At 39.4% G+C, this 13,260-nt stretch overlaps 1 protein-coding gene across 1 annotated transcript; it reads right to left on the reverse strand.

Moving 5' to 3' along the window:
- Positions 1-293: 293 nt before the first annotated feature.
- Positions 294-9,567, reverse strand: ilf2 (interleukin enhancer binding factor 2). The gene is made up of 15 exons (XM_084080161.1): positions 9,464-9,567; positions 8,260-8,319; positions 8,114-8,156; positions 7,500-7,604; positions 7,102-7,179; positions 6,284-6,386; positions 5,778-5,843; positions 5,274-5,390; positions 4,583-4,661; positions 4,294-4,381; positions 3,537-3,598; positions 2,771-2,885; positions 2,513-2,603; positions 1,465-1,638; positions 294-525 (listed from the first exon to the last, which is right to left on the reverse strand). Exons 1-14 carry the CDS (start codon positions 9,466-9,468, stop codon positions 1,487-1,489), a joined length of 1,164 nt encoding a protein of 387 aa, XP_083936287.1. The 5' UTR covers positions 9,469-9,567; the 3' UTR covers positions 294-525; positions 1,465-1,486.
- Between the last annotated feature and the right edge of the window lie 3,693 nt (positions 9,568-13,260).

Consider the following 13,260-nt stretch of genomic DNA (forward strand, 5'->3'; position numbering starts at 1 on the left):
ACTAGTATAGTTACCAGCCCTCGTGCCAAGTCCTGCTGGAAAAAGGGGCACCAGAACTGGCACTGGGCATTGGTCTGTGCGCTGTCAAGGTTCACCACAGGTGAACCCAACACTGCACATGCTTCAGGGCATACAACGGGACACTCCACCCCATTTCTCCCATATAATGAAGTGAACGCTTCTGGAGCAAATGGGTGACCGTAGCTTTACATGTTTTCCTGTTATTTTAGTCTGATATTAAAGTGATAATCTTCAACCAACAATAATGGTATAAAATAACTACAGAGACTGGCTAAAATAATAAAAAAAAACGAAACTTTTATTTAGTCATTGCTTTTACAAAGTACAACAACCCATAAAAAAACAACACTGAACAATGACGTCAATATCTAATGTGTGTCTAAGGACATTGAGGGACCAATCAAAGATGAGTTGGTGCAGTTTGGTCGAGGCCTGTGACGGTCGCTTCAGCCTGGGACAAGATCCAAGGGACACTTCCAAAAAAAAGAAACTTCTTGTGGTGAACTAGAATGAAAGATGAGAAACACAAACTGATCAGGGCCTGTATTTATCAAACATATCAGAATCATGCTTAAAGTTACACTAGGACTGAACATACAGTATGGGGCCATATTTATATATAATATATGCAAGGCCAAAAACTATACTTAAACACTGACAATAGCATGTGTGTATAGAACCAAGTAGCCTAGACCAGTGGTTTCAACATTTTGTGTCCAAGTCATACCAAAGGACCGAGTCAAAATAGGCAAACATTCAGCTAAAAGACATTCTGCAAGCGCACTGTAATGCAATGTGTTGTGAGCTTTTATATACGTAGGCTATTTTCAGTGAAGAGATGTGGTGTAGACGGACAAAAGGAGGGGGCCCATTATAGACCCCTGGGGAACCCTGGTCAACAAAGTATATAAGTAGGGTTTATGTGGCTAATATATCATTTAGATGTGATTTTTTTAGAAGCCAATTTGATCATTCCAGCATTGTGTGGTAGAGAACATATGAATTGTTCATAATAAAGATTATATTGATCTAATATACACGATTATACAATTCATCGCTGTTGGATGGAAACCTCACATGTTCAAAGCCATTACTTTTCAGGAAGTGTAAAAATGCATTGATCCAATGTATATGTAGCTCTTGTTAATACTTTTCATTGGTTAAACATTTATAAAATACACACACACACACACACACACACTCAACCTGGCCCCCCCATTTTGGGTCATTATAGCCGAAGAATTTCAAGAAATGTCAAATAGCAGATCTACAAGCTCACATCACATTATGCACTTGTAGATCTACTATTTTTGCGACACCGTCTTCCTACAAAGTATAATATAGGGCATTAATTTACAAAAGTAAAAAAAAAGATGAAAAATGTAGAAGGTTTCTGCCCAACCATGACCATATAAAAGTATAAATGAGGCTTGGCGTTCCTACCTTAAAGTCATGTGTGTGTGTTTCACTCCTGGGTCTCCATGCTCTCGTCTTCTCCATCACCTCCTTCCTCCTGCACCTCCTCATCCTCCTCCTTCCTCTCCGGGGGCTTCTCGTACGCCTTCTCTGACGGCGTGACGATCACTCCGTCCCACGTGGACATCTCGGATGCCAGGTCTGACACACACAGGCCAAAATATCATCCATTAATAAACACGTACAATACATTTTCAGATTGTGAATATTGCAAATAAATAGGGGAGGATTTGCCCACAAATGACTCAGTACTGTTCTTTTTTTCTATTTGCATTTGCTCGTTATCAAGCTCCGAGAAGACGTGTACTGTTCATTGTGTATTGTGTAGTAGTGCTGGGCGATGAGACTTCTAATCAAGATGATTTATAGCCGACCTACAAGCTCACACCACGTTGCAATACCATGCATTGTGAGCTTGTAGATAGCCTAGTCTATTCTCTAAGTCTATTCTCGCACAAACTGGGAACCCATGTAAAAGAAAAAACAGCGTTTTTTACCTTTGAATTTGATTCTGGGGGGAGCTCTCAATACAATGAGGGTACAGGAAATAGGCCCGTTTGGTCTGCCCTCAGCCCTCCTCTTCCGGTGGGGGGCGCCTATGTTTTCATTCCCACTAACAACATTTCTCCACGGAAAACTAACAACATTTCTCCCACGGAACATGGATCGTTTTTGTTAAGACCACTAACCATAAGACCACTTGTTTCTATAATGGAATAACAAGTTAAAATGTTACTAACGTTCCGTGGTTTTGTCGGCTACGAGGACGCTATTGTTAAATGAGTTTGGGTTTATTTCCAGTGGGAAGCGAACACACAGATGTAAATCCCGCCCACTACATTTGATTGGGTAAAGTGTGGCCTGCTTCCTGGTCTAAGGCACACACGCCTGTAGGCCAATGTTGACACGTTCTGAACTACCCTGCCGACAGATGCAGTTAGCGCAGCTCTGAATCTGTTCTTGAGAGATTAATTCTCGCATGACAATGCGTTTAGTAGAGAGGAAAGCAACTTACAGCTGGCGTCTCCCTCCAGGCCCAGGATCTTCCTGTAGCCTCCATGAGATAGAACCCTCACCAGAGTCTGGGCTGTGAAACACACCATGTCCTGGATAAAAATAAATTATGGTAAGTCAGTGGAGGACATCTTATAAAAGAACAATGCTAACAGTATTTGTGGGGGGACAAATACAAACAAGACCTGTTCTAGAAAAAACCCACGTGAAACCCATGACAGTTTGAGATCCTAAGAACTAGTGTGAAAAGCAGACGTACCTGCTGTTCCAGAGTCATGACAGTGTGCACCCTGAAGTTTCCACTCTCACAGGGGTCTGTGATGCCCACTGAGCCGGGCAGGAAGAGTCCAGCAGCGAGCATCTGGAGGCAACGTCTAGAAAAGCAACCAAACAGGACACCAACGTCAAGAAGACTGCTTTACACCGTGACCATCAAGGAAAATAGCTCACTTTCATCGAGCGACATGAACTGTTATTTTAACTTAGCTTGACCCAAAGTTAAATTAACTGTCTAACCTCCCAAAAATCTAGATCCAGAATGTATAAAGTGTTAACTAGGGCTGTCATGATTAAACATTTTAAGTTGACGATTAATTGTCACTAACTAACTAATAATTGCAGTTAACTTTTTTGTTTTTGGCATTGAAGATTGGAACATATTCGTGCCACATTTGTGTTTGCATTTTAGGCTTCGTAATAAAAAGTTGCACAGAGCAGATATGACAAATAACTGAAATATACAAATGCATGACTGACCTATTTAATAATTTTATACTTAAAAAATAAATTTAAATAAAAATAATAGCAGAAAAAGCTTATCTACAAGCTTGCAACACGTGACGCTTTGTAAGCTTGTAGATCTGCCATTTCTGCTATTTTTATATTTGAAAATGTATGTATGCATTTTTCAACATGGAAACGATTATGACGATCATGCAAAATAATTGCAATTAGACGATTATGTAATAACTGTGAATGCCTAGTGTTAACTGTACAAGGACATAGAAATATTGGCGGTTACTAACCTGTAAGCCACGTTTAGGGACAGCGGCTGCCTGGAAGGGTTGTTCATCACTGCTGAATGACCCTGGGAGAGGAGAAAGGGAAGCATGATTACTGGGATGTACCTTTTAGTTCTGGTACCTGCTAGCCCGCTGCCAGGAGAACCCAATGAGATTAATGCATGAAAGTCATGTTTCCATCCCTATGGATCAATGATTTTCATCTCCAAAAGTCAGAACGATACAAGCATGGTTTGCTAAACTAAATACTTATAAGCTGGCAAACCAGAGCACACGGAAATATCAAGGCAATTTTGTTCACGTTATATTGTTTATCTAGACATATACGGTTTGCTTGACTTGAGGTACTAAGAATGTTTAGATAGCATGTTGTTTAGACAGATCGGTTTGATTACCTGGTATCCTAGCTACTTTTTTGTAGCACTTTTTTGTAGCACTAAGCGACTGATAAATTGTACATTTCGTATTGAATTTGACACATTGTCTATAATTTATGTCCAATTTCATGCATATTTAATTGCATAATAACCTTTCTCCCATGCCCGCAGTACCTAAATTACATATTAAAAACCCAACTTCATGGGGAATAACCACTTCGCTCTACACTAAATCGTTCTGCCAAAAATAGCTGATCTTCAAGCTTGTGATGCGTGGAGATGGTCTACTTATGGCCAGATGTTAACCCCAGAATAGGGACGCTACGTCTTCAATATTTAATAGCCTCATGTTGTTATCATTTGCAAGGTGTTTGTGGTCTCACCAGCAGGTCCAAGATCCAGGGGGTCATGGGTTCAAACCCAGGGAAACGCTGTCTGAGGTCCTTTAGCAGGCGGATCAGCACTTTGACCCTGAAGGAAAAGAAAAGTGGTTCGGTACAAATCTGATGGGCATTTCTCTGCCATTCTCTTCCTAATGAAGAGCTTCCCCCTGCCACCGCAGGCATTTCTGTCATTGTCACCATTTTCAAAGCTTTTGTCATTTTTTGAAAATGTCTGCCTTTAATGTCCCAATACAGTGTTAACAAGTAAGAGTTGAATGGAGTTTCTTACGTGGATTGAGAGGCGTTCTCCTCAAACCAACGGGCGTGACGGATGGCAGCCAGGGCACTCTGCAGCACCTTAATATCCACTGTAGACAAAGATCCAGAGTCAAAGTACTGAATTGAGTTAACCTCCAACCAGGTTATTTTGGTCATCATGTCATGCCTTTCATGAAGAAAAGGCGCTACATAGAATTTTTTTTCAACTGAAAATTGAAGAGAAAAGAAAGAAAGGCCGGATCGCGTAACCTGCATTTTGTTAACATAACGTTAGCTCAAACTTGCGGCTCTGCATTCAACAGTATTTTAGGCTTGTATTTTACCTAACATTCATGTTGAATAACAAGAAGAAACATTACACTCCCGTTGGCTTTATTTTAGGCAGAAGAGGAGGGACACTAGAGTTAGCTGGGTGTGGCTGCCTCCGTAGCAGACAGCCGGGCACAGAGAGAACATCAGCGCTGCATTCATCTACAGTCCTGATTGTGTAAGTGATAACAGCAGTCCACGTCTTTATGTGCATTTCTCAAAAAGACCAATCTATTCTCAACTTGTGAAAGCGCTCTGACCAGCACTGTATAAAAGCGATAGCCTTTTGGTAATTTCTCATAGAATTTCATTGCAAAAGGTGGATAGTGTGAACACTTATTCAGTTCTATGCGGTATTATGTGTGAATGAGTTCATGTGTGTCGGTACATACGATGGAGCTCAGGGTCCAGCTTGCGTAGATTTGGGGGTACAGTGGTGATGAGGATCTTGACCGTGGCATCAGCTGAGCTGATCTCAAAGCCAGTCTCATTGGTTAACATGGACAGCACTGACATGGACACAAGGACATGAAGGAAAAGGATTAATGCCATTGTTCTAAACCAGAATAAAGCAGAGTAAAGACAGACTATGTGCAATGCATTCATCAATATGCTGTTAGAAAACGGGAAAGCATCCGTGTCATTTTAGATTTTAGCAGTTACTATTTAAAAAAAAAAAATCACAGCATGGCAAAAAGGTACATCTATTTTTGAAAAATCTTGAAAGTGTGAGAACTACAGATCTAGAAGGCATTTGTGGAATCAGCCGCAGGTCTTAATGGGTTATAGACATGGCAATATGGTTAAAAAAACAATGGAGTATTCCTTTAACTTCATGTTTCTGGTTAATTCTGAGTTCTGAACACGTGGACTTGAAAAACACACAAAGAACTCACCTTCAGCGGGGTCCTGTGTGCGAAGGGTCTCCACAACCTTATTGCCAAGCGCAGCGACTGCCTCCACTGTCACAAGACAGAATACATCAGAGATGTGACATTCAAAAGACATCTGAGCAAGCATCTGTAAAGCTGCAATCTGGAACTTTCATGTGCCACCCAGGATTCACACACCCATATGTCTAGTGTTGAGCAAAATACAGAAAGCCTGTTTGAGAAGAACATACATTGTGCTCTGACCTTCATGCAATACCTCTGGTCAACCAGTAGGTGTCTTACTTAACCACATAACATAAAAAATGTCTCAATGGAAGAGTAGGATGACCACCTCTAGTTATATTGTGCTAACATACACCAACATACAGATTAGTTAGGGATAGTTAGGGATTGCAGCTTTATCTAAAAAGGACAGTAGATAATGCTTAAAATATGGCTGTAGATAGACAATCATTTTAGATAGGATCTGTGTCTTCAGAATGAAAACATCACCCTCTGTGTTGACTTACGGGTGGGAAGGATCTTGAGGATGACCACCAGGTCAGCAACATTGTGTCCCGTTGTCATGGTGCCTTTCTTATAAGATCCCACCTGACGCACCTCTTCAATTTGCTATGGGGGAAAACGCAGAGTATTGTGAACAATGTGACAAGTATTAGCGCGATGGTAACTGACCATATTCATACATTTTGCTCTCAACCACTGAAACCTAGAATCCCTATTCGGGGGCAAACATTCAGCGAAAAAATACCAGATCTACTAGCGAGGTTGCAGATCGGCTATTTTCTGCAAACATTTCATTCATTAGGTGTAGAGCAAAAACAGGATGTGGACTCCAGGTCAAGAAGGTATATGTAAAGGGTTTAAGTGGTTATGCCGTATATTCTTCGCCATAGGGCAAATAGCAGCTCTACAAACTTGTAGAATTTCTTTTTCCATTTGTTGAACGTTTTCACCTATAACATGCCTAAAATAGGGACACCAGGTTTAATGTGGTTAAGCCACCCCGAGTGTGACATCACGTAAGAGCTAAACCCCTGTGAATATGGTAATTTATTTACCAACACCCACTGATATACTCGCTAGTCTTTCAGACAGTGATATGCATTTTAAGTCATTTTGGAATATGCAATGCATCTGATATCTCAATATTCCCTATCTTAGAAGATATTTTGTTCGATGTTTAAAATGACAAACAACACTTAGTCTAACTTAGCAAAAAACATTACATTCAGCATAGAAGGTGGTATTCTGCATCCTATACTCAATGTAGTCATTGCTTCCATTAATATTTGGCATTAATATCCATTTGAAATCGAAGACTCACCACTTCAAAGGTGCCAGGAGCAACAATAAGGTTGTCAATGACGTTGTTGATCTTTGTGACCAGGGACAAAATGGAAGACTAAACAAAGAGAAGACAAGAGAGAGAGTTAAAGCAGCAGTGCTTGGACATACTTTTAAAAATGACTGATCAAGCAGTTCAGGTCAAGTTCCTGATGCAAAGGAACATCGGCAACAACCACAAGTGTTTTGCGTTCTATTTACCCGGTCAGGTGTTATTTTATACTTAAATATTGAAGATGGTCTATCTACAAGCTCACAACACGTGAGCTTGTTGATTGGGTATTTCATATTTTTGACACATTTTGAAACTTTTCACTTATAATGACTTTCCCACAAAGTACAGATCAATTATTAGTTTGATAGGTGTGTGTAGGTCACCTGCTCAGCTGGCGAGGGGCTCAGGTCTTGGTTTCTCTTCAGCAGACATTCACTGAACGCTGTCTCATCAGGTGCAGGCTTCACTCTGGGAAAGGCCATCTCACACTGGACACAACATGCACATACTTTAGCACAACGCAGTTCTAAATTATATCAAACATTTTGTAGTATGAAAGAAATCTAAGTATGTATTCTACCGTCTTCTTGCTACAGGCATATTTATTTGTTAACCAATCCTGTCCTAAAACATAACATTGGCGAATAGATTAAAAGCGTATTCATATTATTTATAAGCTTTTAATCTATTTGCCAATCATCATCATCCATCTAACCACATGAACCCTAGTGTACCAATTCTGGGGCAAACATTCAGTGAAAATGGTGCCATTTGAATTCTAATTCTCTGGCATATATTGTAGCACAGAGCACAATATCCCTGAAAACACCACAAGCCGCAAAAGGCTTCAGAAAAGAAAAAGGTCTCGACTTCAGAGACAAGTGTTTTTTTTAATCATTTATATTTAAGATCGCAGCTCTTTTCATCGGGGTGAACTTTGACTCTCTGCTAGAAACATGGCCACAGATGTTCACTCAAAGCATACTCCTTTACTCACCACGTAAAAATCAAACGGGATGTGTGGCACAAAGGGACGGTACCTAAAACATGGAAAAGAATAAAGATGCGTAAGTTCCATATCTTATAAATGACATACATTAGTTAACAATGGATGATACGGTGCAACAGAGGAGCAAAATTTACCCCTGTACCAGTCCTCCACGAGAGCCGAAACGCCCTCCCCTCCCCCGGCCCCGATCTCCTCTGTAGAGACAAAAAAAGAAATAATTTAGCCACTTGAAAGATGCAAACACTTAAATGTATCACACAACAACACAGACTAGAGGGCCCTTCATGAAATGCTTCAGTGGTTAATGAAATTAATCAATTTAATTGATTATGAAGGGGAAAAATATAATATCTATACAAAAACATGCTTTGGTTATTCAATTAAGAAAATAATCAATTGTTGCAGCTCTAATCAACATGAATGTAATACATTTGGTGTGTGATTACTGGATCTTGGGAACAAATCCAAGAATTTCACCTGTTTTATGCATATTCTAACCCACGGCACATTAGTGATATTCAAGATTCTACCTTTTAATAATTATTATCTTACGTATATGCATGATCTATCGTACATGTATGTAAGGAGTATACAAGAGTCACATTATTTAGTTTCCTTCCTCAACATTGTAGCAGCAGCAACTAAAAATAATAAAAAAGTGTGGCCACAATACCAAAAAAAATCATCAACAACCTATTATGTGCATCAAAGAATAGGACCCTCTGCTGTGCTTGTAGGTGCTCTGAGCATTGGATCCTACTTGTAAAAACTAAATATTAGACACCAAGTGTAGGGAGTGGGAATTTATGGCTGATCGATACGGAAAATATATCGTTTTTGACCACCAAATACACCGATATCGATATAACATAACATCGTCGGTCTGTCCACTAACGATAGCTCAGCTGCTTTGTTAACACACACACACACACACACACACACACACACACACACACACACACCGCCCCCCCATATTTGAATCCATTCATTCTCGTGCTAAAAATAGCTAGCCATCTTCGCTAGAGAGAAAATACCGGAGCAACAAGCTCACTAAGACGCGTTGAGAGTTTTGCTATGATCGCAGATGTTTTAAGTCGGTTTTTATTATTGCATAACAAATCCATTCATTCATTCATTCGTCCATTCGGCCGAGCTAGCAGCGTTAGCACGTTAGCCAAAGCTGGCTAACCTGTGTTAGCTAGGCCTCCACTTCCGTTCCAACTCCTGCTGCACGCGCGGTTTAGCCAAACAGCTAAGGTGGTTATTATTACATATAAACCACGTCGTGTCCATATTATTGATGTTAATGCGAATATGCATGTAAAATATCGTAGTCACCTCATTGCGTAAGACGTGTTGGTGATTGGAAACACAGAAACGACGGAGAAAGTATTCAGCGCTCAACGCCGGTGTGATGGATGTTGGTCTGGTGGTCTGACTGACTGGATGCGTCAGCGATGATGAAATGAACAACAAGTCTGCTTCCGCCACGCGACTTCAAAATAAAGTGGAATAGGCTCTATGCATTAGCAGCCATATTGGGAGTGAATTGGGCCCCTTCCTTACTTCCTTCACAGGTCTTACCAATAATACTAACTAAGGCTCTGTTCCATTTAGTGTAGCAGAGTGGTTGTCTTATTTTCAAGGACCCCCATAACTCTGAGAGTGTACAAAATAGAACCAAATGGACTCGTAAGGGTAAGGGTTGGCTCTAGTGAGCCAACATGCATGATATCAGCACCCTGACCAGAATGGAACAGACTAGAGCCTTCATTAGTATCGTTGGTAATGGTAACACCTGTGAAGGAAGTAAGAAGAGGCCCAATTTCTTTCCAATATCAATATGGCTGCTGTGCATAGAGCCTATTAGTTTTTACAACACAATTATTCTGCCTATACACATAGGCCTACGTCATGTCCTAGTGTGAACGAATAGGGGAAGGGGATCACCGTCACGTGATTCCCTTGTTTGACCCGGCAAAAACCCCTGATGTGTGTCTCCAAGAATATGATTATTGGCAGAAATGGGCTGCCAACATTGGACTGTCAGAATCTAGGAGATTTTATTTTATTTTATTATAAGACTCTGACAGGGGTCAGTTTGGAATTGCAGCCTCCTGAAGCTGTTTTTTTTAGGGCAGTTTTTGAAAGTGGGTAGGGTTTTACACCCCTTTACTCCTTTCGGTAGGGCATTCCACATTTTGTTGCATAGCATGAGAACGAGTTAATTCCCTTGTTTGTGCCAAATCTGGGCATTGGGAAAGGCAAGCGCATTGTAATTGCAATGCACACATTTGATTTAAATACATGTTATACAGGTATCACCGAAATGCATTGCTATAAATTACAGTGTATCAAAAATGCATTGCAATGCAATGCATACATGATTATACAATTACCATTTAGGCATCAAATGCATTGCAATGCATTACAATGTATATTTAAAAAAACAGTGGTGGAAAAAGTACTCAAATATTTTACTTGAGTAAAAGTACAAAAGTATTGGTATAAAAATGTACTTAAAGTACCAAAAGTAGAAAGTACTCCTTATTATGCAGAACATGTTCCATTTCACAAGTTTTCAAATGTACAAAATGCTTAAAAATCTTTTGAAAAATAAAGTGAACTATTTTCAAATGGCCAAAATGTATGTAGCGCTGATTTGTGGTTTATGTATGTTTTGTATAATCAAAATCTCCAGAGTAGCTAACTAAAGTTGTCAAATAATTGTAATGGAGTAAAAGTATAATATTTAATTGCCTCTGAGATGATGTAGTGGAGTAAAAGTACTGAAAATAGGAAATACTCCAGTAAAGTAAAAAAAATATATACCTCAAAATTACAGTACAACAGTATGTGAGTAAATATACTGAGTTACTGAAAAAAAATCAAAAAACATAAACATAATGTGAATGTATTATCCTCAATTGAGGAGATATCTATGGAAACGTGTGAGAAATAACATAAACTGTAATAATAATATTCGGTCCAAAAAAGAGTTAATTGGAATGAAATAGTATAATTGTAGTATTAACAAGACGAGCACCTCACTTGTAATATTCAAATTGTCCACATGAGGGCGAAAAGGACCGCAGAACAGTTTTGTGCAGTTAGTCAGACGTTTTGTCCTTTGTTTAGTAATAATATTTCTTTATTGACAAAACACAGAAAAAAAGTGCATTTGTCGTTTTATACAAAAGGACCATGGAAGACTGTAAAACTATAGTCATTAATAACAAATAAGAACATAACTAACCAAACCAACCCAGGAATAGGAAGATCTTCATAAATCATGACACTAAATAATGGAAACATCATTTAATAATAGCATACCAAATGGAATGGGCTATATGGGTGATGAATGTCCCATAATAACTTCAGACATTAATCACTTAATCACCTAATTCTCCTTGCCAGGTCAATTAAGATAATTTTAGCAAAACATCCATTATAAAACATCCTCAAATGCTGTCATATACCACGAGTTTCACTCTGACTGTCATGTTCTGAAATGGCTGTCTGTCATGTCTGAACTTCCAGCAGTCTTCTAAGAAAGTTCAGGGCTTATTGAGCAGATTACTAAATTTAAAATTAAATCCTGTTTGTTAATTTAACTCTGAGAGTGTACAAAGTGAACCAAATGGACCAGTGCTATATGCACCAAACATATCGCATTTGATTTTCTTAGAACTCACAAAATAAGTTTTCAAGGGGGTAGTAATTGTTTCATGGTCGTCATATTAAAAGAGCTTGTCACCCATTTTCAATCTTATCTTCTTCATATAATTGGTCCTCACTGATGCTCATTTTAAGATGGCACCATTTCTGTCTACTCAGAGTCACTCTGTGTCTCATTAGTGGGCTATGGACAGTTCAGTTCCTACAAATGTCATCATTGGTCTTCTGTAGGCTGCACTGATCTCACTCCTGGTATTGAGACCTTGTTTCAGGTGGATAATTAGGTTGTTTTCAGGTCGGTAATTCAATTAAGTTTTACTGTAATTAAATTAAGTAGGTTGGACTGTGGCTAATGTGTTGGTATCAGTCAAGCAATGAGGGCCTATATGCCCCTACAATGGGTTAGTTGTTGTATTGTATTTTATTTGATATTTATAATTATATTATTTTTTCTCTCTTTTTTCTAGCTTAATCATTTCCACTTACACAGAATACATGACACAATGACATAACATTATCTAATACTTTACATTAGTATGTTATTAAATGATATTGCATTAAATTAAATGAAAATGCATAGTACATAATATGTATGATATACTTCCATGACTAAACTATTCTATATAGTAGGCCTACTATTCTATTAAATAGGATAGGACAGAATAGACCTTTTCAGTGACAACCACATCCTATATTAAAATTGGCTAATGGGAGAGTGGGCCGGCCGGCGTGCGGACCACGTCACTCTGACATAAGTAACCATAAACAAACCCGATACACATCACATATAGGCATGTCACTATGACTCAGACATAACCATATAAGCAAAACCCGATATGCTCATATAGGCATAAATGGGAGATCCGGTTCTCCAGAGCCAGATCCGACTGCTTTTCCCATTGTGCACATCGGCAAGGACTCGAGGGAGTGCGGCGCCGGCTGCCGAGTGCTCGGATATCCATTTGTCAATCCGACCATAATGCCCATGCCATACAGGGTATGGGCATATACTAATGACATCAGGGATCTTCATATATGGGCAAAAAAAGGGACTGACAGATACAGATATCTCCATATATGGGCACAAAAGGGACACAGACAGATGGCTACAGCGGGTTCTCTCACTTCTCTGACAAAGCCCCCAACACTATGACTCTAACATATCAGTCGGATCAGCGGTGCGACGTAGGTGTGAGGGCCGTGTAGCGGCCCGAACTCTAGATGTGCCGTGCGGCCCAAACCTCTACTAGGCCTACAATAAATACACCTCCACAAATGATGTGGATACAGTAATTGCTTCAACTACATATTCCACCTCATAGTCACTGAAAAAAGTGTGATTCCTGTGAGTTCATATAGCCTACAACTGCATTTCTTCAGTGTTGCACTAACATATTCTCTACCATGGACAACCTCCCAATGATATTTATAATATAATATTTTCAGTAAATAGTGAG

Source organism: Gymnoscopelus microlampas (genome assembly GCF_963454915.1).
Source record: "Gymnoscopelus microlampas genome assembly, chromosome: 15".
Taxonomy (NCBI): domain Eukaryota; kingdom Metazoa; phylum Chordata; class Actinopteri; order Myctophiformes; family Myctophidae; genus Gymnoscopelus; species Gymnoscopelus microlampas.